Source organism: Salminus brasiliensis, chromosome 25 (assembly GCF_030463535.1).
Source record: "Salminus brasiliensis chromosome 25, fSalBra1.hap2, whole genome shotgun sequence".
Taxonomy (NCBI): domain Eukaryota; kingdom Metazoa; phylum Chordata; class Actinopteri; order Characiformes; family Bryconidae; genus Salminus; species Salminus brasiliensis.
In genome coordinates this window covers 20,930,812-20,955,472 of record NC_132902.1, presented here as the reverse complement: position 1 = coordinate 20,955,472, position 24,661 = coordinate 20,930,812, and the positions used below count along the sequence as shown (strand labels likewise).

General features: G+C 41.2%; 1 protein-coding gene across 2 annotated transcripts in view; it reads left to right on the top strand.

Annotated features, from left to right (window-relative positions):
- LOC140548220 (neural-cadherin) overlaps positions 1-24,661 on the top strand; it is a 343,076-nt gene that overhangs the window by 201,747 nt on the left and 116,668 nt on the right. For both annotated transcript variants that reach the window (XM_072671671.1, XM_072671672.1), the window contains exons 16-19: positions 4,694-4,837; positions 11,185-11,468; positions 12,451-14,074; positions 20,799-20,892. In XM_072671671.1, the coding sequence (XP_072527772.1) occupies positions 4,694-4,837; positions 11,185-11,468; positions 12,451-14,074; positions 20,799-20,892 (2,146 nt within the window). The remainder of the gene's footprint in view (positions 1-4,693; positions 4,838-11,184; positions 11,469-12,450; positions 14,075-20,798; positions 20,893-24,661) is intronic.

Sequence of the window (24,661 nt, the reverse complement as noted above, 5' to 3'; positions counted from 1 at the left end):
TCCTGTGTTTTTGCAGCTGTGTGGTAAAAGTCATCATACACAGTCATTATTCACCGCCTGCAGCAGTCAGTCACATTTCCAGAAGGCTTAAAAGCAGTTTAGATGTCTTCAATGTTGTACTCTGTTGATACTGTTTCTTTACCCATTATTTGTATTTATTTATTCTGTTTATTTGTGGCTATATTTTACCAAAAAGCACTTTTATTAGCAGTGTACCACAGAAAAAGACCTCAAGTGAGTGTTTTGGTTCTGATCCAGTCAAGGACGATTGCATTTTCAGCTGCGTTTTTTGTTCAGAGCCAAATACTGCTTATTTCCGTTTTTCCGGTTTCTCATTCCTTGAAGCGACTGGGAGTCCTGCACTGCAGTGATGTGCAGATACGTGAGCTGATGTGCAGTGATGGGTATGCACAGTGATGTGTAGCGGTGTGTAGTTATTTCTAATGATGTGTAGTCATGTGTGTTTGCATGTGGTGGGATATGATAAGATGTGGTGCTGTCATATGTGTGGTTATGTTGTCTGTAGTGTTGACTTTGATCTCTCTTGCGATGTGATGCAATAGGTTGTGAATTATGGTTTTCCCAGAATCCTGCTTTTCTAGCCAAGGGCAGATTTGTCCTTGTAGGTTTGACACCAGTTAGACTTTCATGGAAAATGTAGTACTGCTTTTAAATGACTCGGGGTTATTAGGAGTTCGTCTCATGTCCCCTTTATTTGTTGGGAAATAAAGAACGCTGAAGAATTTGAAGGGGTAATCAGAGCTAAATCAGGGAGGCATTAAAGTCTAAGTGTTAGATGAATGTGTGTGTAGACAAGTGAGCTTTTCCAGGGGCGTCGCAGTGCACTGCTATTTAGCATGATGGATGAGTCTAGGAGCAGAGATGCATGCAGAAAACACACACACACACACACACACACACACTTTGAGCCACTTTTTAGCCCAGAATCACTTTCTGCATTCTTAGTTTGAACTCTCTGGTGATACCTGTTTTATTTTTGGACTATCTTGGATGTTCTGGTGTGAATTAAAGGGTGATACGTGTGATATGCTGATATGTGATATGAGTAAAAATGTTATGTATTTTCATGCAAGAGTGAGAGAAAGAGAGAGAGAGAAAGCACGAGAGAGACTTCTAAGGTCATGTGGCCATTCTGTAATCTCAATCATGCCCATATTAGGATTTCTGGGTCTAAGAGGAAGATGAATGACATTTCCCTCCATAAATGGTAAACAAAAATGTTCCTCTTCGGTTTATTCACCACCTTAATTTTGTAATTTCTCAGTCCACCTTAAAAAGTATTACAGTTACATTGTGATAATTGCAGATTTAAAAAAAAGAGAAAGAAGTAGGGGGAGTGGCCAAGTTTACTTCATTCGTTACTTACTACTTACACAGTAATGCAGTACATGAAAGTTCTGTCACACCATGCATATTGGCACACATGTGCAGCAGTCGAAGGCCCTATTTCAGTCAGCTCTAGGCACAAAACTGGGCTCTGAGTGGTCCAGCAGACCAAGGCTCTGCCACTATGACCCGAGGATTGCTGGTTTGAATCCTGGGTCATGCTGCCTGCCATTAGGAGCCAGAGCCCTAAATAGGACAATTGGCCTTGCACTCTCTGGGGTTGGTTTCTGGCCAGCATGGGCATCTGCTGGTCGGTATATCAGCCTAGCTGGGTACCTGTTGGTTGCCTGGTGACGCTGCATCTCTGGCAGTTCGAAAAGAGGCAGTGGCTGGTTGCACATGTGTTGGAGGAGGCATGTGTCCTTATCCTCCCAGTGTCAGGACTGTTTACATGATTGGCATAATACTAATGAGTGGTTGCATTTTTAAGGGCTCCATAAAGGTCCTGTGGAATAAGGCACGGTCACTATGACCAGATGATTGCTAGTCTGAATCTCGGTCATGCTGCTAGCCATCTTGGGGCAGCTGGGGCCCCAAGAGCACAGTTGGCCTTGCTGTCTTCAGGGTGGGTAGATGGCACTTTCTCGCTACATCTCTCCAGTGTAATTCTGGAGTCTGCTGACCGATACATCAGAGCCGGGTACACAGCATTTTTTTTACCCAGTTCCTGCTCGTTTGGTTGGTTGGTTTGCTCCCACCTCTCAAAACCACACACGGTTGTTGAATTGGCTATGCTAACATGCCCCTAGGTTCCAGTGAATGGGTGTGCATGGTATCCTACGATAGACTGGCACCGTGTCCAGAAGCTGTTCCTGCCCTACACCTAAAGATTCTGGGTAGACTTCGGGACCCACTGCCACCCTGACCAGGAGTTTCAAAATAGGCTGGAATTTGGACCTAAAAATTGGGACCTGCATAAGCAGAACCTGATTAATGATGAGATGATGAAAAAAGTGGCTAATACAGAGTGTGTGTACTCAAAGACAGACCCAGTGAAACATGACAGACAGGATGTTGATGGGTGAAGAGCTGCAGACACGTACACACACATGCTCACACACATGCGGTGCTGTACAACAGTGTAATGAAGTCATCCTGTCAGACTGATCCACATGTCAACCAGAGGAAAACAAAGAAGCAGGAAGTGGCAGAGCGCACTGATGTGTGTTTATTTGAACTGAGACGACATGACCGCGGCTCTGAACGACACGTCAACCTGTCAGAGGCTGACAGACGCTGCGTTGACTCGCTTTCATTTACACACACACAGACCAGATCTACAGCTGGAGTCCGCCGGACTGAACCACGCGCTTCCCTTTCCTCGCCTTGCCGTTGTTTAGATCCATTACGGCTGCAAGAGCCGTCTCCACAACCAGCTTAAATAATTGATCTCATCTCGAGGAGTATATTGCAAATTATGTCTCTTTTGAAAGTGATATCAAAGGGAGGAAAATTAGACGGGATCAGCCACCCCACACACACACACCCTCCAGCCCCCCACAACCACCACCACCCCTCATCCAGCCCACACCCGTCCAATCTGGGACCCATGGGACTCCCTTCTCACATCTGCCTGCCGATGGCTTCAAACACAAAGCATAGACGCAGAGATGAGAGGAAGATAGAGAGATGAAGAGAGAGAGAAAAATGGAGAAGACAAACAGAGAAGGGGAAAATAACGCGAGGACGGAAATTGGGGCGAAAGTAGATAAAGAAGGAGGGAGGGAGGCAAGGAGAGAGACAGAGATGGTGAGAGAGAGAGGAAGCAAGACAATCAAGAGAAAAAGCAAACTGTGGCTGTCATACAAAAACCTTTTATCTCAAAAATTACAACTTTACAGGAGACTGAAAAAAATCATCTTAACTTTCAATAAAAATCAGTGTAGAAAGATTGGAGCATTTCTATTGGTCCATCAAGAAATTTTGACACAATGTGAACAACAGCTGCCTGATTTATGTAAAATTGGATAATATTGGAGATACAAGGTTTTAGGTGCAAATAAGAAGCTAATCGTATCCTGCTGCTCTGTTCACAATAAGTACTTGTGTTTATTATTTTTAGTAAAGTTTTGAAATCTGTCAGTTCTAGGTTGTGCAAGAAACAGCAATCAGATGTTGAGATGGCATGACAGCATGCGTCAAACCATCAGTATTACACATTAATTCCTGAATGGCTACACAAAGACTGTGTAGCCATCTTGCTTCTTCGCATCCTAAATATTTAAGCAAGTTTCTATGAAACTGAAAGTGATGAAATGATCTTCCCCCTTCAACAGCTGTGAATCATGTTTTGAAATGGATGAAATAAATGATGAAAATGTGCTTCTGTGAGGGGAACCTACCAGGAGATACATCGGTTTACGTAAAGCAGTTTACCTGGAAATCAAGTGATTACATCTTTTAAAAACACAATCAGGAACATGAACAAATAAACAGCCTGTTTCTAATGTTTCTAAATTTCCAGCCGAGTATTTACAGTTCCCAAGCAATCCATAGTTCCCATTAATTATTAATTCAATACCAACTAGCTGAAAAACCCAATACGTTTACTGACAAACAGCACATTTATTTATTCTGTATTCAGATTTATTCCAATTCTATGTAAATAGCTGTTTTTGCCTTAGTATTAAAGAGTTGAGATGGTGGTGGTGGTGGGGGGTAGAGGGAGGGGGGGGGGTCAGGGAGACAGAGAATAAGCAAAGAGAGAGAGAGAGAGAGAGAGAGAGAGAGAGAGAGAGAGAGAGAGAGAGAATGGGGAAAAAGAATCAGAGAGAGAGAGAGAATCAAAGGGGGGAGAGAGAGAAAGAGAGAGAGAGAGAGAGAGAGAGAGAGAGAGAGAGAGAGAGAGAGAATAGGGGAAAAGAATCAGAGAGAGAGAGAGAGATAGAGAGAGAGAGAGAGAGAGAGAGAGAGAGAGAGAGAGAATGAGGAAAAAGAATCAGAGAGAGATAATCAAAGAGAGAGAGAGAGAGAGAGAGAGAGAGAGAGAGAGAGAGAGAGAGAGAGAATGGGGGAAAATAATCAGAGAGAGAGAGAGAATCAAAGAGAGAGAGAATCAGAGAGAGAGAGAGAGAGAGAGAGAGAGAATGAGGAAAAAGAATCAGAGAGAGAGAATCAGAGAGAGAGAGAGAGAGAGAGACAGGTTAAAAGATAAGCACAAGCTGAAAAGAGAATGAAGGAAGAGGCGCTCAGGTTGACAGAATAAGATCAGTGGAGGTTGTTTAATCTGGTGTGTGTGTGTATGTGTGTGTGTGTGTGTGTGTGTGTGTTTGCTCTCTCCCCTCAGACACGGCGTACGTGCGGATTTTCATCAGCGACGTGAACGATAACAAGCCGGTTTTTGCACAGACAGTGTATGAAGTTGACGTGGATGAAGACGCAGACGTGGGCTCCACCATCCTCACCGTCAGCGCTAATGATGAGGACGAAGGTAGACCGTGACAAAGAGGGAGAGCAGAGGGCAGTTAGGAAAACATACAAACGCAACTTGGTGAAGCGAGGCAGAAAGGACGCACTGCAGAGATGACCTGCAAAGTGGGAACTAAGCACGAAATACTGATCATAGCATTTCTAAATTCCTCCCAAGGCTTTCAAGCCTTTCGCATTCTCGGCCTATTGTGAGTTCAGCCTTCAAATCATAATGGGCAGCAGACAGTTCTGGCTGTTGTGGATGAGGAGGCGGCTCCAGTGCCTAGATAGAAATTCTTCAATTTACACTCCTCTGTAATATAACGACATTCATAATTCACAACATTATTCATCACATTCATCGCATTCTTTCAGCCCATTCAAAGCGTTTTATTCAAGAGATTATAAAGATGTTCCAGCTCTTTCTGGCAAACAGCAGGAATAAACTTCAAGATCGTGTCTTCGGACTCATAAAAAATGAAACATACTCTGTAATATTTACAGTGTGCCTACAAACACGGACATCTGCAAGCTCCTTTCAGGCGTTTCTTAAGAATGCTAGTGTCAGAATCGGCAGGGAGGCTGGAGAATGTACATATTCCTGATTGCATCAGGAGTCTAACAGTCCACTGACACTGCAGTAGTGACTATTGTCAACATGCTACTTCACACTGTTGGATGAAAAACATTGGCCTTGATTTTGCATTTAATGAATGGTTTTAAGCGGAGTTGGAGGAACATGAAAAAGTATGTGCGAGTGTCAAGCAACCAGAACCAGTACAGCTCAAAACAACATCCTGGGAGAATGACACTATGAAGAATGTGCAAGTTCTTTTTTGAATGGTCTGAAGAATTTCACAGAAAGTCTAAAAAATTTACCTTTTGAATCTCAGCTAGGTTTATCATCCATATATGGAGTTCCACAGGGTTCTATTTTAGGGTCCATTAAACTGCAGATATGCAGTTATGGGGGTAAAAAATTGAAGGGTGGGCCTACTGTACAGGATTTAACCCATTAAATGGCCAATGGCCCACTGGTGGGCTGAACATTTTATCAACCCCTTAACACAGAAAGGCTTAATGCACACTTAGGTGTGTTACTCAGTAGCTACAGGGACGTCTGTACAAACTGGTATGGCTCGGCTATTCTTCGGTAATAGAAGTTTTGAAGCCGACAGTCCATAGGCTACTTTAGGGGTTAAACAAGGGTTCTATTACTAAAGAATAGCCCCACTAGTTAGTGTAGTTACTAAATACACCTTAGTATGTAATGAGCCACAGAATGACACAAAAGAACCACTTTTGGTTTAATAACATCTATGGCATTGTTCAAAGAACCATTTGAAGCATCATGATTTTTAAGAGTGAGTGTAAAACACCACCACCTTCACTGTAAAAGATTAGGGTTTGATTGCATGACTGGGTAAGCCCACCACACTTATAAGAGCTCCTTGGTCAAGACTGTTACATGATTCAAATGCAAGACATTCTGGATCATCTGGATCGGCCAAATGTCGAACTTGTAGTACATATCTATCTATATCGTCGCACTGTTAAAAGTATAAGATTCTTGAGAGACTTTTGGACGTTTTTCAGTTTGAAACTGTGCAGGAACCTCTTAAGGTGCTTTGAGGAACCTTTAAGAAAAAGGCTTTTTGAAGAAAAACCTTACCTTCAGAAGTTCCTCAAGGATCTTATACTTTTAACAGTCCACACAGCCCTATGGACTAAAACATTGGAGCTGGTTTTAGACACAATTTGCACACATTTCAAATGCAACTTAAGAAAATGTGTACTGTTAGGTGCCAAAACAAGGGCTGAAAATGTATTCAACTCAATTCACTAAAGTTTTGCTTGGCTATGGTTTTCTGTCTTTTTAAAACTAAATAAACAATAAATAAATAATACAGTCTCAAAAGACACAGCTCAAAAACCTTCTGTACATTGGTTAAAGAGAGGCACGGAAGTCTAAGGGCAAGTTAACCCTCTGGAGTCTAAGGGCAAGTTCTCAATTTTTGCATACCTTCACTAATTTGCCTTTAAAGGCACTTGCATATAAGATAATACCCACATGATTTATATTAAAATATTCAAAACAGTCTCAGCTTCCTGTTTAATGAGACCACACATCACCTAGAGCACGATGTGAGGAGATACTCTGACTTTAAACCTGAAAAAACCCACTTCCCTTCACCCTTCTGGTGAAAACATACCTTTACTCATGTGAACAAATTGTTTTGGTGCTTGAAACAGGTTTTACCAGAGTCTTGAGGCACAAAAGGAGTGGGACGCATGAGACGAGTGGGACGCATGAGACACATCTACTTGATTAGCAATTACATGAGAAGCAGAAGTCCACAGTTAGACATAGTGAGAGGCAGAGACAAGTACTTTGAGCTGTATTCACAGCCTCGTAACTCTGGATGTGAGTCTTATTCAATCTCGGGTGGGCTCTACATATTCAGGAAATGTTTGAAGCGTAGTTCTGTGATGTATTTTCACAAAGATACTAATAGAAACGTAGAGAAACACTGAGTTTGACGTGCTGGCATGTTCGTAGACTCTGGAGAGTTAAGCTATAACTGAAACTAAAGTGAATGAAGCAGTTTACCTTGAGCATTTCTATGTATAGATCATATATCAAAGAATATGTAGACATAGGTAATTACCAAATAACTGTAGAGAAAGAGGAAACTGGCTCATTCTATCAGTTATTTCTAATTTACATTCAATTTAGTCAGTCTTAAAGCAATAGTTTTGGACATTGTTTGGATTTCTATAAACACAACAATAAAAGATCACATGTAAGTTAAAGGTACATGTGAGGAAATTGACCAAACTGATCACCTATTCAAAAGAGTCTAGTCAACATACAGTAAGAAATGAGAAGAAGTCTGTTTGAGTATTATCAGGTTCTCTCATTAAAGCTTATTTATATTAATTAATGTTTAAATGTTATCATGTGTAATAGACAGTATAACAGTGTTCTGAGAAAAGCTTAATCTGTCTTTCTGACTGTTTAATAAAGTAGTAACATGTAGCCAGTTATCAGCTTGATGCTTTCAATTTGATAGAAACTTCTCTATTGTTTACTTTAGGAGGCCTTGTTGTGTGTTGTATTTTCAAACTAAAAGAAATAGCTTAGTTTAGTTTAGGGTTAACAAATAAAGTGTTGACATTGAGCCTTGTATTGGCCTATTGGCCTTGTAGTAATCACAACTGAGTCATAGCTCAAACATTGTATCGCTACATCAATACCACAGTACATACCCCTCCAGTTATTTTATAATGTACTGCACAATAACATGAAAATCCACAGATCAGCTTTTTTTGGTTCAATTTCCCTGGCTGGTATGTTGACGTAGTCCCACACACTGCAGCACAGTCGACACATTACTCTTTCCTCATCAGCTAGCCCGGTTGAGTCCATAAATCCCCGTCTGAAGCATATGATCCCCTCTTCTGCAACCGGAGTCTACTCTGTGCTCGTGGATATCAGCAGAACCTTACATATTTCATCTGACGTTTATCAAAGGCCTGCTAAGGGCCTTAGGCCTTATTATGACATGCAGGCTTCAGCTCCAGGTTGCTCTTCCACCGTGCCTTCCTTAGGAGTCTAACTGAGGAGCTCTAACTAAATTCTCTTCTTTCAGCCTCTCAGACACCAGGCCTGTTCTTTTCCTATTAATCTCAAGGCCTAATTCTCAGAAGCTGCACAAAATTAACCAGTAAATACTACAAAACTATACCACTGGATCAAGAAACCCAAACATAGGCCTACATAGAGCCCTATGGAGGCCTTTAGGGTTGAAAAGTTTAAGGCAACTGTGGAAGCGCTAACTGCTAAAGCGCTAATGCTACAGAACTTCAATTTATCGGAGCCGCTCGAGGCAACAGCGAGATTGAGATCAGAAGTGTTCCTCGCTCATTGTGCCCTCCGCTATGCATTAGACCCTCTATCAGCAGAGAAAGTCAAAATACAGAGAAATCCGAGTAGCGCTAATGTGGTGGGGGGATGGAGGGGGGTACACAACATGCTCTGGAATATGCTTTTTTTTGGGCTGTTTGTATATCCACTGTTTGTTTATGCTGTCTTCTCTCTTTGCTCTCGGAGAGCGTTCCACGGGGAGTTGATCTCTGCCGAGTGTAAATCTAACGTAAAAAACAAACCGATTCATTCATGCAGCTTTTCATTTGCCTATTTTATTAATGTTGCGAAGGCACAGTAGAGGCTGTAAGATTAAATATTCCCCCTCTTACTCATGCCTTTTTTCTTCCATGCTTCAAGTTGCCTTCCACTTGAGAGATTTTTCGGCTTCCCCCCCTTTTTCGCTCGGGTTGGAAGGGTTGCGTTCTTGTTGAGGCATTCCATTTTGCCTTTGTCATGGTTTAATTGGAGGGAAAGCTAAGCCGCCAATAGCTCGATTGACTTCATTAATTCCAAGTTACCTTTTTCAAATGTGCGATACCAGGGCATGAGGGGGTGAGGGGTGGGGTTGGAGTGGTGGAGAAAATAAGACCGTGGGCAAGATCTGATGTGGTAGTCACACTTAGAGAAGCAGGTCATTTGCAAGGGGAGATATGGAGAGTTGCACTGGCAGGATTTATTGATAGGCCCCATCATAGTAGTTACAATAGCTGAACAATAGTATATATAGTACCTGCCCTGTTGGTTTTATTAGGTAGGTGTAAAAATCTCAAAAACTCTTGGGACACCTGCACATTCATTGTTTCTTCCAAAATCAAAGGTAATAAAACATGTTTTTTCCTGCTTTTGTTGGAGTAAGTCTCTCTACTGTCCAGGGAAAGCTTCTACTAGATATTGGAGGAGCATTGCTGTGAGGATTTGAGAATTGCATTCACTGACAAGAGCACTGGTAAGGTCAGGAATTTGGATGATCACCACCGCACCTCACCCACAACTTCCCATCTCATCCTGATAGTATTGGACAGAGCACCATCATCTGCTTCAGAGAGTCCTATTGTACTATTGGCTATTTGTCTCTACAGGGACTAGACATGTTGTGTGTGTGTATTTGAACATTGGTGTCAGCAGTGGGTGCAACTTAAAGTAACTGTATGCATTCATTAGAATGGTTGTCCACAAACATTTGGACACATAGTGTAGCATGATTTAACATCAGCCAGAAGGTGAGGATTATCCAATAGAAATGTCTCGGATCTGTTCTCATATTAGACATATTTGACTAAAAGGGCCCATTAGTGTCAGGCACTCGGTATGGCGCCCTGCCCCAGGGCGATCCCGAGCCACCGCCCACAGGCCCAAATAAGGACTCCCTGTTTGTTTCTGTTGATTCATGTTCATTTGAGTCAATTCATTTTCATTTGTGTTCATGTGTTACACCTGGGACTGGGGGTACTTAAGGAGCCTCAATACCGTAGTTCTCGACCGAGAATTGAACCGTCTGGAACCTCTAGGACCCCTCCAGAGTCCTCGCACGTTCCGGTGTGTTCAGGTCAGCTCTGGTGCTTTACCCACGTTCAGGAGTAGGTCTCCCTGCTACTTACGCAACTAGCGAGGCTTGCTCGCTTCATGTCAGGATTCTCAGGTTGCCCACGTCCAAGCCTTGTCGTTTGGTCTAGTGGCTGGTTCCCCCAGCTACCCCTCTCTAGTTATTAGAGCACAGCTCTCCCCTTGTTTAGCTTTAGTGTCCCCATGCTCAGGCTCTACAATGCTACCAGTGCTGGAAGGGCAAATTCTGTTTATGAAGTTATGGTGGAGTTATTGTTTTTCGAACTGCTGCTAAAGCAACATTGTTGGTCAGCTGAACATACTTGGAGGAGAACGTTAACTGCTAGTTCTTTTACAATAGCCAAACCCATGCCCAAATTGACTAGCATTGTGCAAAAGCATAGATGGATGGATGGAGGGAGAGGGAGGGCCATCCTGCCCACCCAGAGAGAGCAAGCCTGATTATATCCTCTGTGATTCCTGGCCATGGATGGCTGTGGCATCACCAGGGACTGAACCTGCAATATGTAGAGTCCACAGAGTGTTTCAGCACATCTCGGTGCCTGGTTAGATTTTGAATGAGGCACACATGGCAGCCTAACAGAAAAGTGTTTATTTACAAGCCATAAAGAGGAGTTGAGAAAGTGGTCATGTCAAAATGAGTATAAGTAAACACAGACATCCATAAAACACCCAAAACACCCACACAAATGTCATAAGTGGGACAATTTATGAAATATTAAGTATTAATATATATATTAGTTTAATATTAGTAAACTATAGCATATGTGCCTTTTCTAATTGAAAAACATCCACTTGAAAAAAAAAACCCTGTAGTCATGATCTTGCAACAGTACACGACCATGACCTTTTGTTCTCCGCTGTTGTTTTTGCAGGCGCCAACGCCAAGTTACGCTACCAGATCACGTCGGGCAACACGGGCGGTGTTTTTGACGTGGAGCCAGAGGTGGGCACCATCTTCATCGCCCAGCCGCTAGACTATGAGCAGATGAAGCGTTACAAGCTGCACATTCTGGCCTCAGATGGAAAGTGGGAGGACTACACGGCTGTGGTGGTCAACGTGGTGAATAAGAATGATGAGGCTCCTGTGTTCTCGGTCAATGAGTACTATGGCAGCGTAACGGAGGAGCTGGATGGTTCTCCCGTGTTTGTGCTGCAGGTGAGACACTCTGCACTGACATGACTTTGAGGTTAATGCGAGATGTCAGGTGTCAGTTGATGCTCCGCTTTTCCAAACTTGGTCTACAAAAGAATGGAGAAAAAGACTTTGATGTCTTATCGTGAATACCAAGCACAGCCTGCTAGGAGCTGACTATTAGCGCTATGCAAATTGCGTACCTCATGTTTTTAGCCTAGGTGATCGCGTCCATTTTCAGAGCATCAGAGCAGAGCCTTCTGATTTTTCATCATCTGCATAAAGGCAAAGCATTAAACAACAGGCAGCGTCTGTAGAACTAGAAGAACTAGGTCGAATCATGCCTTCCTTACACTTTTTACTACTGGGGGCTTGTGGTGAACAAGTCCCATTTCCCTGAATTCATAGACTTTGCAGAATTTCAGTCACCTCCTGTCTTGAAAATTGGCGTGTAATTAATTTTGAATGAGAGGGGAAATGAATCATGCTACAGGGTACTCAGATTTTAAATGGTTGCAAACGCTTATCATGCCAAGGACTCATAATCTGGATGAGTAGATGGATTGATTTTGGCCACAGTTGTTTTCTTCCTATATTTTAAAGTGTGTTTTTTTATGCTCCTTAATCCATTATTTGATTCTATTAAGTCTTTTGAGTATGTTCTCAGCAAAGCAGTTTTTTTAAGACTGAATTGCAGCAGATGACATCATGCTCTTTGTCCAAGTTGTGCTTTGGAAATGGTCTCTTACTTACTTTTGCCTTTTATTTTCCAAGAGTCTTAAGGTAAATTATGCTGGTATTTTGAGCTTTCAGTTGCTTTTTAGTTGCATTTTGCTGGAGCTAGGCTGTCGGCTGAAAATGTTCAAAAAAAAAAAAAAATGCACATGCAACTACAGGTCAATCACCCATGACTCCAAGTCGGTACATTTAAATAATTCAAGAAAAATGTAGCTGGTGTCAGTGTAGCAAGAAAAAAACCCCTAACATATTCCCTTTGATGTTGTAGGTAACAGCCTCTGACCCAGATAAGGATGCTGACCAGGAGGCCTTGCGGTACTCTCTGCATGGTCAGGGAGCTGAGAGCGAATTCATCATTGACGAGGTGACGGGGAAGATCTATGCTCAGAGGACTCTGGACAGGGAGGCCCGGGCAGTGTGGCGTTTTGTAGTCTTAGCCACGGACGAGGGCGGCGAGGGGCTGACTGGATTCACTGACGTCATCATAAGTGTGTGGGACATTAACGACAATGCTCCCATCTTTGCCTGTGCGCCAGACAGCTGCCATGGAGATGTGGCAGAGAATTCCCCTTCTGGCACATCCGTCATGGAGATGACCGCCACTGACCTGGATGACGCAGCAGTAGGACAGAATGCTGTGCTGGCCTATAGGGTTCTGAGTAACGCAGCCCTCAATGGAGGCAACAGTGGAGCTGACATGTTCACCATCAACCCGGCCACAGGGACGGTCTCTGTAGCCATGGCTGGACTGGACAGGGAGCATATGGAGTCATACATCTTGGTGGTGGAGGCCAGGGATGGAGGTGGCATGACTGGAACGGCCACAGCCACCATCCACGTGAAGGACGTTAATGACCATGCCCCTCGTTTCTTGGACCGTTTTTGTTCGGTCCGAATCCTTGAGAGCAGCGAGCAAAATTCTGCGGTGCTGGAGCTGGCTGCTGAGGATGCAGACGCTGGGGAGAACGGTCAGCTGACTTTTAGTATAGTGGCTGGAGATCCTGAGCAGAAGTTCTACATGGTGAGCCACCGACAAGAGCAGAGAGGAACCTTGCGACTTAAGAAGCGCCTGGATTACGAAAAGCCAGGGGAGCAGAGGTTCAACCTGACCATTAAAGTGGAGGACCTGGACTACTCCAGCTTGCTGCACTGCACTTTGGAGATAGAAGACTGCAATGACCACGCTCCAGTCTTCATCCCCCACTTCCTGCAACTCCCTGCCCTCAGAGAGGATATCCCAATTGGCACCAGCGTAGCCATGGTGGCTGCAAGTGACTCAGACTCAGGCTTGAACAGAGAGATTACCTATAGCATAGCCCCTGAATCTGACCCTTATGACTTATTCTTGGTGGACCAGAGTGGACTGGTGACTGTGGCAGGTCAACTGGACCGGGAGAAGGCTTCCCAGCATCACCTGGTCATTCTTGCAACTGATCACGGATCTCCACCACTAACCGGCACTGCCACCATCCAGATGTCCTTGCTGGATGTGAATGACAATGGACCAGAATTTGAGGCCGCCTACTCTCCAGTGGTCTGGGAGAATGTTCCAGGACCTCAGGTGGTCCGGCTCAACGCAAGCTCTACGTTGCTCCAAGTCATTGACCGAGACTCTGTGGAGAACGGGTCACCTTTCTCTTTCTCGGTGCCTCTAGAGTACCGTTACAGCAATGACTTTCACCTGCAGGATAACGAAAATGACACTGCCACCATTATGGCCCTCAGGGCCTTCGATCGAGAGAGGCAGAAGGAGTTCCTACTGCCGGTCATCATGACTGACAGTGGGAAGCCGCCCAAAACGGTCACCAGCACGCTCACTATCACCATTGGTGACAAGAACGACCACGCTCATCTTCCTGGAGAGAAGAAAATATACATCAACAGTCACAGAGGTAAAAATGCTACGGTTTCTTAAGCATAAACTAGTTGCTGTGCAGCATTCACAAATTGAAATATTCAGAGATCTACATTTGTGTTTTTGCTTCGTCCACATATATTTGAAATGGTTTAAGGTCCACTTAAAGTGAAGACAATTAGATCAAGGAGCAATCAGTGTCTTTGGAAAGTTGAAATTTCAATAGCTGTGACCATAATGGACCTTTTGTTCTTTCAGTGAAAGATTCATGTCTTCAGAGAACAAGTGTGAGCATGTCTTTATTGTGTTGAAGACTTCACAAACACGCTCAGGTGTTTGTTGGTTGCTTGTGGTCTTCAGGGTATGCTCTTGTTTGGTTTTCTGAGAAGTCTTAAAATATGTGGATGTGGAGCTCTCAAGTGAGTTAGGATGAAAGGGGGGGAAATAATGCTCAAGCAACTGCTGGCTGGTCTCATTGTTACAGATGTACAGGGTGTTTTTGCTCAAGAGCTTCTTGTTCTAAAAGCATAGCAACCATGGCAAATGGTGAGAGGGTCCATTATGGTATCATTACTAAGTTGCTTCCAGGACTAGTTCATGGATAGAAAGATGGCAAAGGCTGATATTTGCAGGATTCTACTGTGCGAAAGTAAGAGACCACTCTCTGTTTATTGAATTGCTGCTCAAAACTGCCATTAAGTTACGATGAAGTCTAAAGAAAGTGAAAATAGAAGTTCACTACACTGCAGAAACACCCATATTTATTCACAAAGGAGGGTTACCAGTGTGTTTTACCACTTGTGATTTTCCCTCATTTTCACACACCATAAGTGATTATTAACTAAGCTTATTACCTCGAGAAAACTGACAGTAAATTCTTTACTGTAAGTAAAAACTTTTTAACTAAGTTAACTTAGTTTAGTCAAAACTTCTCCTTAACTCACATTTTCTAGTTTTGCATTTCAGTTTGGTCAACAATACCTATAAAGTTTAGCCTCACCAACATTAGTAAATGAGCTGCAGCTGAAATTTATTTTATTTTTATATATACTGTGTTTACTCTAATACTGTAACTGCAGGCAGTTAGACTGTTGTGCCACCCCAGCAATGTGAGATTACACTACAAAAAAACACAATTGATTAAATTGACCTTTCTATTATTTATTGGACACAGAAATGTACATGGCTTCCCAGCTCTATAGTGGTGCAACTATCTGATAGCCTGCTTGTCAAAGGAAATGAGATCATAAGTTTGAATCCCATTAACACCATAAGCCTCCATGGTCAGGCGTCTGAGAATCGAACGGCCTTTCATCATGTGATAAGAAGAAATTTAGTACTGATGAAAAATCTTACTTAATATTTGAGCATATGAAGCTCAGCTCAATATATTTTTGACCAAACTGAGATGCAGAAGTAAAACATGTAAAAAAAAAATATATATATATATCATTTAGTAAGTCAGAGAATTTGCTCTTATTTTAAAAAAGCTTTCTACATACAGTTCTGTTTAAATGCATTTTGTACTAAGCAGTTTGGGTCCAGATAGCATGCTCATCATTTCGTTTGTTTTTCAGGAGATTTTACTGTACCATATGGAGAGATATTTATATTTTACATTTGTTTTCCTGGTCGTACTGCAGACATGACCAGGGATTTCAGATTCCCTTGGTCACTCATTAGCAGATCACATTAGCTATTCAATACGAGCTGTGGTGATTATGAGCTTGGGGCAGTGGCAGAGTCAGACAGTATGGCATAATATGCAGCGCACATGGCAGATATGGCGCTGTTCAACAGTGAGTCTTGTTGTGCTTCAAAGTGCCTCTGGCAGGTCCAATTGAAAATACATGGCAACCAATTTGAATACTTGGGTCTAGTCCTTATTATGTATTTGTTTCAAACAGTGCCCTGATTCGACCTCTGAATGTACTTTCTTCAGCTTTCTGCAGCATGAAGAAGCTCACTGGAATGCTTGTGCATCTTAAGAGTGTACAGAACCTTTCAGAGCTTATCTACTGAACCATAATTTCACTAAACTGACAACCATATGCTGGGAGAAGTGCACTTATAAAGCAATTTTCATCGTAGCATTAAACAAACTTGTTGGAGGCAAACCATATTTGAGAACCATAATGAATTTGGCTTTCTTATGTCCCTTTGGATTCTTTAGCAATTTGCTTCTGTACTGTGAGCGACTCCTGGAATACTGAGTTATCTACCATGTCTACAGAATGTACAGAACCAGAACTTTAGTGTTAAACGTTGTCCAACATTGACTTGGCAACTCATGAAATGTTAATGATCACAATATAAATATCATTGCATCCTTTCTTTAGATCTTTTGCATTTGTCAAGGTTTCCAAGTGTCCTGGAATATCTGAAAAAACTGGAAAGCCTGTGAATTTAGAAGCTTGTTTTTCAGCCATTAAAAAAATGCTAAAAATTCTAAATATATCTTTGAGATTCTGGAAAGGCTGAGCTACTGAATTACAGTAATTGCACATTTTACCTATTGATGCTCTATTTATTGAAGTTTGAAATACTGCCAAGTGCCAACATATGGACAGATTACACTGGCTTGATGTATTACAGTGTTTAAGGTTAGAAATTAATATTTATAAGTTTTATACTCAGTATATAAATACACCAAAGGATTTGCATCATGGAAAATATTTGCAGATTATAGTACTGGGTAGTAATAGGTAGTAATAGGTGTTAAATAGTACGTCCAGTAACCACTTAAGCCACTATTGTATGGCTTTTTAATGCACTCATTGTACGCATATTCATGGATGGAAATCATGAAAAACATCCTGGAAATATCCTGGAAAAGGATTTCCTAAAAAGAGTTTGAGCTCTGATGTTGGATTTTAATAGCATGCCATTTGTTAGCACATTCATTCTGCCATTGCTTTGCCACCTAAAGGCACTCAGAGTGGGCCTTAGCAAAGATCAGAACAAAATGGTTCTGTTCATTTGGAAGTAAAATGCATAAAATAAAATTAGCTTGTCTATTATTCTAAGAATGGGTTGTAATTATTATTTTTTTTCTGACATTAAGAGTAGCAACCACAAAGCATGGGAGAATCTGTGCACTGGGCCGTGTTCACCAATTGTTCTTAAGAAGAAGTTTCTTCTTAAAACCCACTTGCACGGTTTTCACGAAGATTCTGACATTCTCCAGTGTTGTCTTTTGTTTGAGATTTGTTCAGTTTATAAGGACAATGGGATCCGTCATAATAAGAGCAGAGCTGTGAACAATTCTGTGGTTTAAAAAAACACATCAGGAAACTGACATAGACTTTCTGTTTGGACTTTTCTCAAAAAAATCAAAATTCTTGAATGTGGCCCATTGTTCTTTTTGTGTTACCTAGTTGAATAAAGCACAGCTTGCCCTGCCAATACTAGAAGAATACTCAAATACTTTCGAATGAATTCTCTGAAATAAATTCCTGAAATTGATTTGTTCGTTGTTTTAGTTAACGAGAAATTCTCGCTTTACTCTGAATGATTCAGTGGTTTAGATGTAAACCAAGTCCTTTAGACCATTATTTACAGTGGTGGTAATAAGAACCACACAAAAGTATAAGATCCTTGAGAAACTTTTAGGGCTTCCTTAACTTAATAAAGTGGAGGATCTTTATAAGGTGCTTATGTGGAGGAACCTTCAAGGAACCTTTTTCTTTTAAAAACTTTTTATGAAGGTTCCTCAAAGCACTTTAATAGGTTCCTCCACTGTTTAAAAAAATGATGAACCTCCAAAAGTTTCTTATGGATCTTATACTGTTAAAAGTGACAGGCTCATGCTGTCTTCAAGCAAATATAGCCATGTTATTTACTGTAATATCTAATGTTGATAATAGTGAACACTGGCACAATTTTTACAAGAAGCTTGTGGCTATTGTAGAATAGTGGGTCGCACCACCACCTTCCCCACAACAGATCCCCTGCTGGGCAAGAATAGTCCTTGGGCAAGACTCCTAACACTACATTCACCCACCTGTGTAACATAGTTCAAACGTTTCTTAGGATAAGAATGTAAGCCTTGCCATCCCCATATGGTGCATATGATTATGGAGGAGACTGTTAGAGAGTCATGGGCTGGAGTTCAGATGGCTTCTGCTTTGCAATGGAAGGACAGACGTCCCTCTAAGGAGTGGAGCTAGGAATGAGAGATGTGACTTAAAGAGTTAAAGGGAGGTGATGGGGTGGTGGTGGCTTGTTCATTGTGAAGACGTGAAAAATATAGTGATGAAATTTGTAGGTTGGACTGGTAAAAGGAGGAGCTTCAGACATGTTTTTCATCCCAAAAATCTGTTATTCCATAACTCCACAAATAAAATGGAGTGATTAGCATGTAGCTTTTTACCATGAGTGAAAAAAAGAAATCCCAGGACTGAACATACACAGAATGTATCACTTTGCATTGCATGTACTCTATATGGACAAAAGTATTGGGACACCTCCACTATGGTTTCTTAGTGTTGATCATGAGTTGATCATGACTTTGTTGGAGTAACTGTATGTGTACCAGGGCAGGCTTTCTACTCGATTTTACCGCATTGCTTTGAGGATTTGATTACATTCAGCGACAAGAGCATTAGTGAGGTCAGGATGTTGGGTGGTCACCACCCCACCTCATTCCCAACTCCCCAACTCATCCCAAAAGTATTAGATGGAAAATGCATTATTCCAGAAAAGACAATTTCACTGCTCCACAGCCCAATGCTGGGAAGCTTCATACTCTTCAAGCCATGCCTGCCATTAATCATGGTGCCAATAGGTTTATGTTTATCTGCTCCAGAGAGTCCTATTCTATTGGCAGTACTTCTCTACAGGGACTAGACAAGCCCTTTTTTATGTTAAATTAAAACATTTTTGACCGCAAACTCGAAACTATAATAAAGCAATTTCTGAGGCATCAGGCTGTCTATTTTTAAACATTTAATGTAATAGCCTTCCGTGAGAGGCTCTAAACTCGTCAGACAGCTGGTTTCTATAACCACTCTAATAATTCTGCATCGTATTTCACAGCAAACCACTCAGATTAACTATGTTTACATCTTATCAATTTTATTATGTCGAAACTTCGCCATTTCCAAAATAAATGAACATAAAAATGGCATATATTACTATAGGAAAAGACACTGTCCATTTTTCTCCTGGATGTTTGTCTCTAGGAATGTGTGTGTGGAAACCATGTAGTGTAATGACGGCATTTAAATAGAAAAGTGTATTAAGGTCAGAACGTAGGAAACGTTACACCTTCAGGATTATTGGAATGCAGATTTTATTCAATTCAGTTACATTTGATTGAACTCTATTGTCATTATACTAATACAGGGTTGTACAGCTCCATAAAACACTGTTAGGCTAAGTTTCCGGAGGAGAATAGGTACGACATGAGACAGCAGTGCAGGGTCAATAGAAAAAAATCTACAAATCTGTGCATGTGCAAGTGTGTGCACGGAGGCTGGGTGATTAAGGTCCAGACTAAGTTACTACACTAACAGTAAACTGTAGTAAATATGTAGAGCAGTGATGTGTTGTAGAGGTAGACCAGTCTAGTGTTGTTAAAACAGCATCACGTATGTAAGCAAGTGTAGGGTGCAGTCATAAGTATACCGAGATGTAAAGTAATTAAGTAGAACTACTTCACTACTGTACTTAAGTACTGAAATACTGTATCTGTATCTGCTGGAGTATTATTTCTTTCTCCTACTTCCACTTTTACTTCTCTCCATATTTTGGATGAGTTTAATACTCTGTTAAATTGTTTATGTGCTGCATTGTTACTCGCTACCATTATAAAAATGGTACGAATCATTTCAAACTCACGTTATCATCAGGCCAGAGCGCTAGATGGTGCTGTCACCGGGTTTGATGAAGTCGCTTCAACATTGAGTAGAACAGATGATCGAGCCGTGAGCAAGCATGCTGCCGTTCTTCCTCTCACTCCGCTGCTGCAGTAAGGACACTACCGCTAGAGCTCTGTTAGTTTATCTCCAGATGAAAGAAGAAGAACCACCAGAAGAAACTCCATCTTCACCACCTTCAGATACTCGTATGAGTCTGAATGGCCTGAGGTCTTTTAGTGAAGCTCAGGGGTTTCAGCTGCTCTCCTCACTGGTTTTTACAGATGAAACTCTTGTATGTGGCCGGTTGAGTCAGTTCTGTTCAGCTGTCTCTTGAGTTTGATTTTGTTTAGAGGGTTAACTGTCTCGTATGTTCCTGTCCTTGTACTACAGCAAAAGGAATTGTGATTGTAGTCCTTATGTCTGAGCATTTGAAATAATATAAACAATGATAATCAGACTTTTGACTGCTTTCTGCAATAACCACAGAACACAGTACTTGTACCTTTACTTTCAGTACTTAAGTAGTAAATTAAGAAGTACATTTTAGAATAAACTACTTGCAATACTTAAGTACAAAAATGTTGAATACCTTAGTACTTCCACTTAAGTCTGGAGCTTAAAAAACACTTCTACTCAGGTCACTTTTTTCATAAAGCACCTGTACTGTTACTCAAGTCTGGGTCTCTAGTGCTTTATACATGTCTGTAAGTATAGCAGCTAGTGTTTAGTTGAGGGAACAGTACACAGCTTATACAGGCTATACTAACCCAACAGCATTTGTGTGTCATTTACATCAAGGTGGAAATCAAAGTTTCACTCTAGGGAACACTCTATTCCCTTCTCTCTCACATACACAAACATACATACATTTTATTAACCATACGTTTTTGGCTTCAACAGGTCGAATGCCGACGACAGTTTTGGGGAAGGTCTATGCTCCCGACCCGGATGACTGGGACAACAAAACATACGCTTTTGAAGGACATGTTCCTAAGTAAGAGCTCTTCTTCCTGCTCATCTTTTCACTTTCTTCCCATCCCGCTGCTTTTCTTTTAACTTGTCCACAGCCTCACTTCATCATTACACACCCCCATGTCTTGTCAAGCCGTTTTGTTCACTTTTCTAAGCTCTTTTATTTCGTGTTGGTCCAAATCAACAGTCTGGTACATTCTTAAAAAGAAGGAATACTCTGCTGAGCTCATTAAAAGCCACATTAAAAAAATCTGGAAGACCATGGAACTAATGTAGATGGACGCAGAATTCTTTCCTTGGTGAAGAAAAACCCTTCATAATGTCTACACTGTAAAAAACACTTAATTTCAAAAGTTGCATTAAAGTTTAAAATAAGATCCATGTGGAATTACTAGTTTCTTAAACTCACTCAGCAGTACAGGTCTTACAACCTTGAACACTGAGGCCAGATGGTCAACCTTCATACAGAACATAACTGAATACCTAAGAGAAGGTAGCCTGGGGGAAATGACCACACTGCGATGGTAGGTCAGGGGGGAAAGATACACCCAGTATGCATTTAAATGATTTGAGGAGCCAGTTGATGTGAGGAAAGGTGTGAGGTTTACTCAAAGTGGTTGCACTGCACTCTATCTGTTTGCCAATGTCGACTGACTAAACTCAATTATTATAGTCAAGGAACACCCTCAAGAAGTCATAAAGACATGTCAGTATCAGAGCCAACAATTATGAGAATGGACGGTTTTTGCATGGCCGAAGCAGTCACCTCACCTCAGCTCAACCTATTGTAGACAAAACTAACTAAACTGACTAGACAAAAAAAGCCTAGCTTGTTTGCAAGTATTAAAATAGTCATTTAATTAGCAAATATGTTAGTTTGCCCAGTTACTTTTGAGCCTTTAAGAATATGACTCTGTCTAAATTCTTCCCTTTCCCTTTTTACCACTATATTGATCTCTGCAGATCTGTGTACTTTCAGATGCATTCTTGCCCTTAAGGAATTGTGGCAGAAGACCAACTGAACCTATGCATTTCATTCCCAATTAAAAAATTGGACCCAGAATCTAAACCGAAAAGCTCACCGGCCTTAAAATTCCTTTGTGTGTTTAATAAGTGTGCATGAGCCTTTGTTGAAGTTTGCTTTGGAGGTTGAATGCCAGGTTAAAGGTAAATTTTAAGAGGCAATCAGGCTGGTGTCACATTGTGGCTTGGCCCCTGAATTTTAAAGAAGCACAATCTTAGCTCTGACATTTTGCCCCTAGTTATCAGCCCTGCTAATTAAAGACAAAGAAAGCTTCTGGGGGAGCTGTTGCCTTCTCTCCTCCATTCCTCCATCTTTCTAACTTCCCCTCACTTTCCCTCTCTCTCTCTCTCTCTCTCTCTCTCTCTCTCTCTCTCTCTTTATCCTCCCACATTTTGCAGGGTTCATGCTGCCCTCTTTAATCACCTCTCGTCTAATTTAAAGTGACATCTCATTTAGGCTGAATATGTATCCTTTAGTGCTCAGCCTAGAGGTGTTGGAACGAAATGCCAGTTTTCTGTTAATTCTGAAGTTTGGATTTGTTATCAGTTAAATGGTTTTGAAATAACCTGGTCTGGTTTTAGCGTTGGATGCGCTCGTTTGAATTCACGCCACGTTTTATATTATCTCAGTGCAGATTACAAATTACACAGAGTTAAATCGTGTACTTGATATTTTACCATTTAAAACTAAGACAAATGTATTCACCATCGGCTCCATGTGGTCCTGCGGATAAAGGCGCTGTCAGTACGACCAGAGGATCACTAGTTCAAATCTGCCATCGGCAGCCGAGGCCCAGAGTGAGCACAATTGGCCTTGCTCTCTCAAGAGTGGGTAGATGGTGCCTTCTCCCTCCTGCTCTCACTCCAGTGCAGTGCTGGATGGCACTGGATTCTGCTGACTGAAGCATCAGAGCCGGATACAAGGCGCTTTCCTCTGAGCGTGTTGGTTGCCCGGTGCTGCTGCATCAGCAAAGTTCAGAAAAAGTTCAGGCAGTTCAGGTGTGTATTGGTCTTCACCTTCCCAGTGAAGGGAGAATTGGATGTGATAGGGGGAGAATATGTATGGGTTGGGTAATTGGTGATCCAGATCTAAAAAAAAATTACCATCTAAAATAATTACCATAATTACTCAAATTCATATCACACAGATTTATTAAAATATAGCTTTTTTTTCCTACTGACAGGCTCACACAGGCCCTCCTGGGTAATCTTTCAACTCATCCAGATCCAGTTATCATAGTGACAGCAATTCAGCATATGCTGTCTGATATTCTTTAACCCCTTAATCTGCAGGCTTAATACTCTGTTATTAATCTTAGAAGTTGTTATTCAGAAATTCAGGAGCGTTATTGTATGAAATCAGTGCCATTTCCATGTTACATTTCCAAAATGTTCATCAAGAGCAAACACTTTTACAAAAAGTCTGCAACATGGCCTTATTAGTAAAAGTCTTATTAGTATTCATCATTTTATTCCAGACATAGGAGCCATAGTAAAGTGTGGTAAATTTCATCCTAAAATGTCCACAGTTCTCCATGTGGTCAGGTTCCTGACCCAGCACACTTGCCAATCAATTTAAAACAAGAAAAACAAAAATGAAAATTCCTGTCTCAGGCATAAATTCGTATTTACCCTCTGGAGTCTACCAACGTGCAGATGCATCAAATTAGCTGTTTCTCGATGTTTCCATTAATGAAAAAATTTCCATTGTGATAAAACAGAACAGAAATGCGGTTCAAACACTTCCTGAATCTGATCGTACGTGACTCACATCCAGAGTTACAAGGCTGTGAAGACGAGTCAAAATACCCTGCTCAGACACGTCGTGTCTAACTGGTGGATTTGTGTGTGTGTCATCTGCCTCTGATCTGTAATAGCTGGATTTATGTATCTGTCTATAGTTTTGTGTGAAACTGTCCAGTGGACAGTCAGGAACTGTCTTCTGCCTCTCCTCATGTATATACTATACATTATTCACACATTCCACTGCTTTCGTGAAGCTCAGACTTAGGAAAACCCATTTTAGGCACCAAATTAAGTCGTCCACATGAGTAAATGATTTGTTTTCACCAGAAATATGTAAAAAAATATACAAAATAATAATAATAATCTAAGACAATACAATAAAATGTGACGGGGTGGTAAATTTCTGACCTAGTATATATGCCAGTCATTTTTTCTTTTCATTAATAGTGTAAAATAATAATAATAATAATAATAATAATAATAATATATTTTTTTTAAGTTTTAAAAAGTTTGCAGGCTTAAATAATTCTCTTTATGATGACATTTGAAGCAATAGTACATTATTTATAGACAACAAGCTAGTGTGACGGGGTGGTAAGTCAAACTCACAAAAAAAAAGTTTTTTATTGTGAATAAATAGATCTTACATAAACACTGGTGTGCATATTATCCTGAATATAATAAAGGTTTGATTGAAAATGACATTTATTTGGTGATAATTTAGGTGCAGCTGTCATGTTGGTCACATGACTTATGAAAATTGGCATGCACTAATGGAAAAGTATTAAAAATGGTATGTTAGTAGGTGCTTGTGCTTAAAGATGAGGGCGCATTTTCCAGTCCTAGCTCTTTACTGCACACCAAGAACAATTTCCCTAAATGTCAGAACTGATGATATCTTGTGAAAATGCTGCATTATTTCTTTCACCCTGCATTCAATTTTTGTGAACTTTTGCAGGTCACATGAACTCTCTCCACCAATCACTGATGTTTCTGGAATTGGAATGACAGCAGTCAAAATT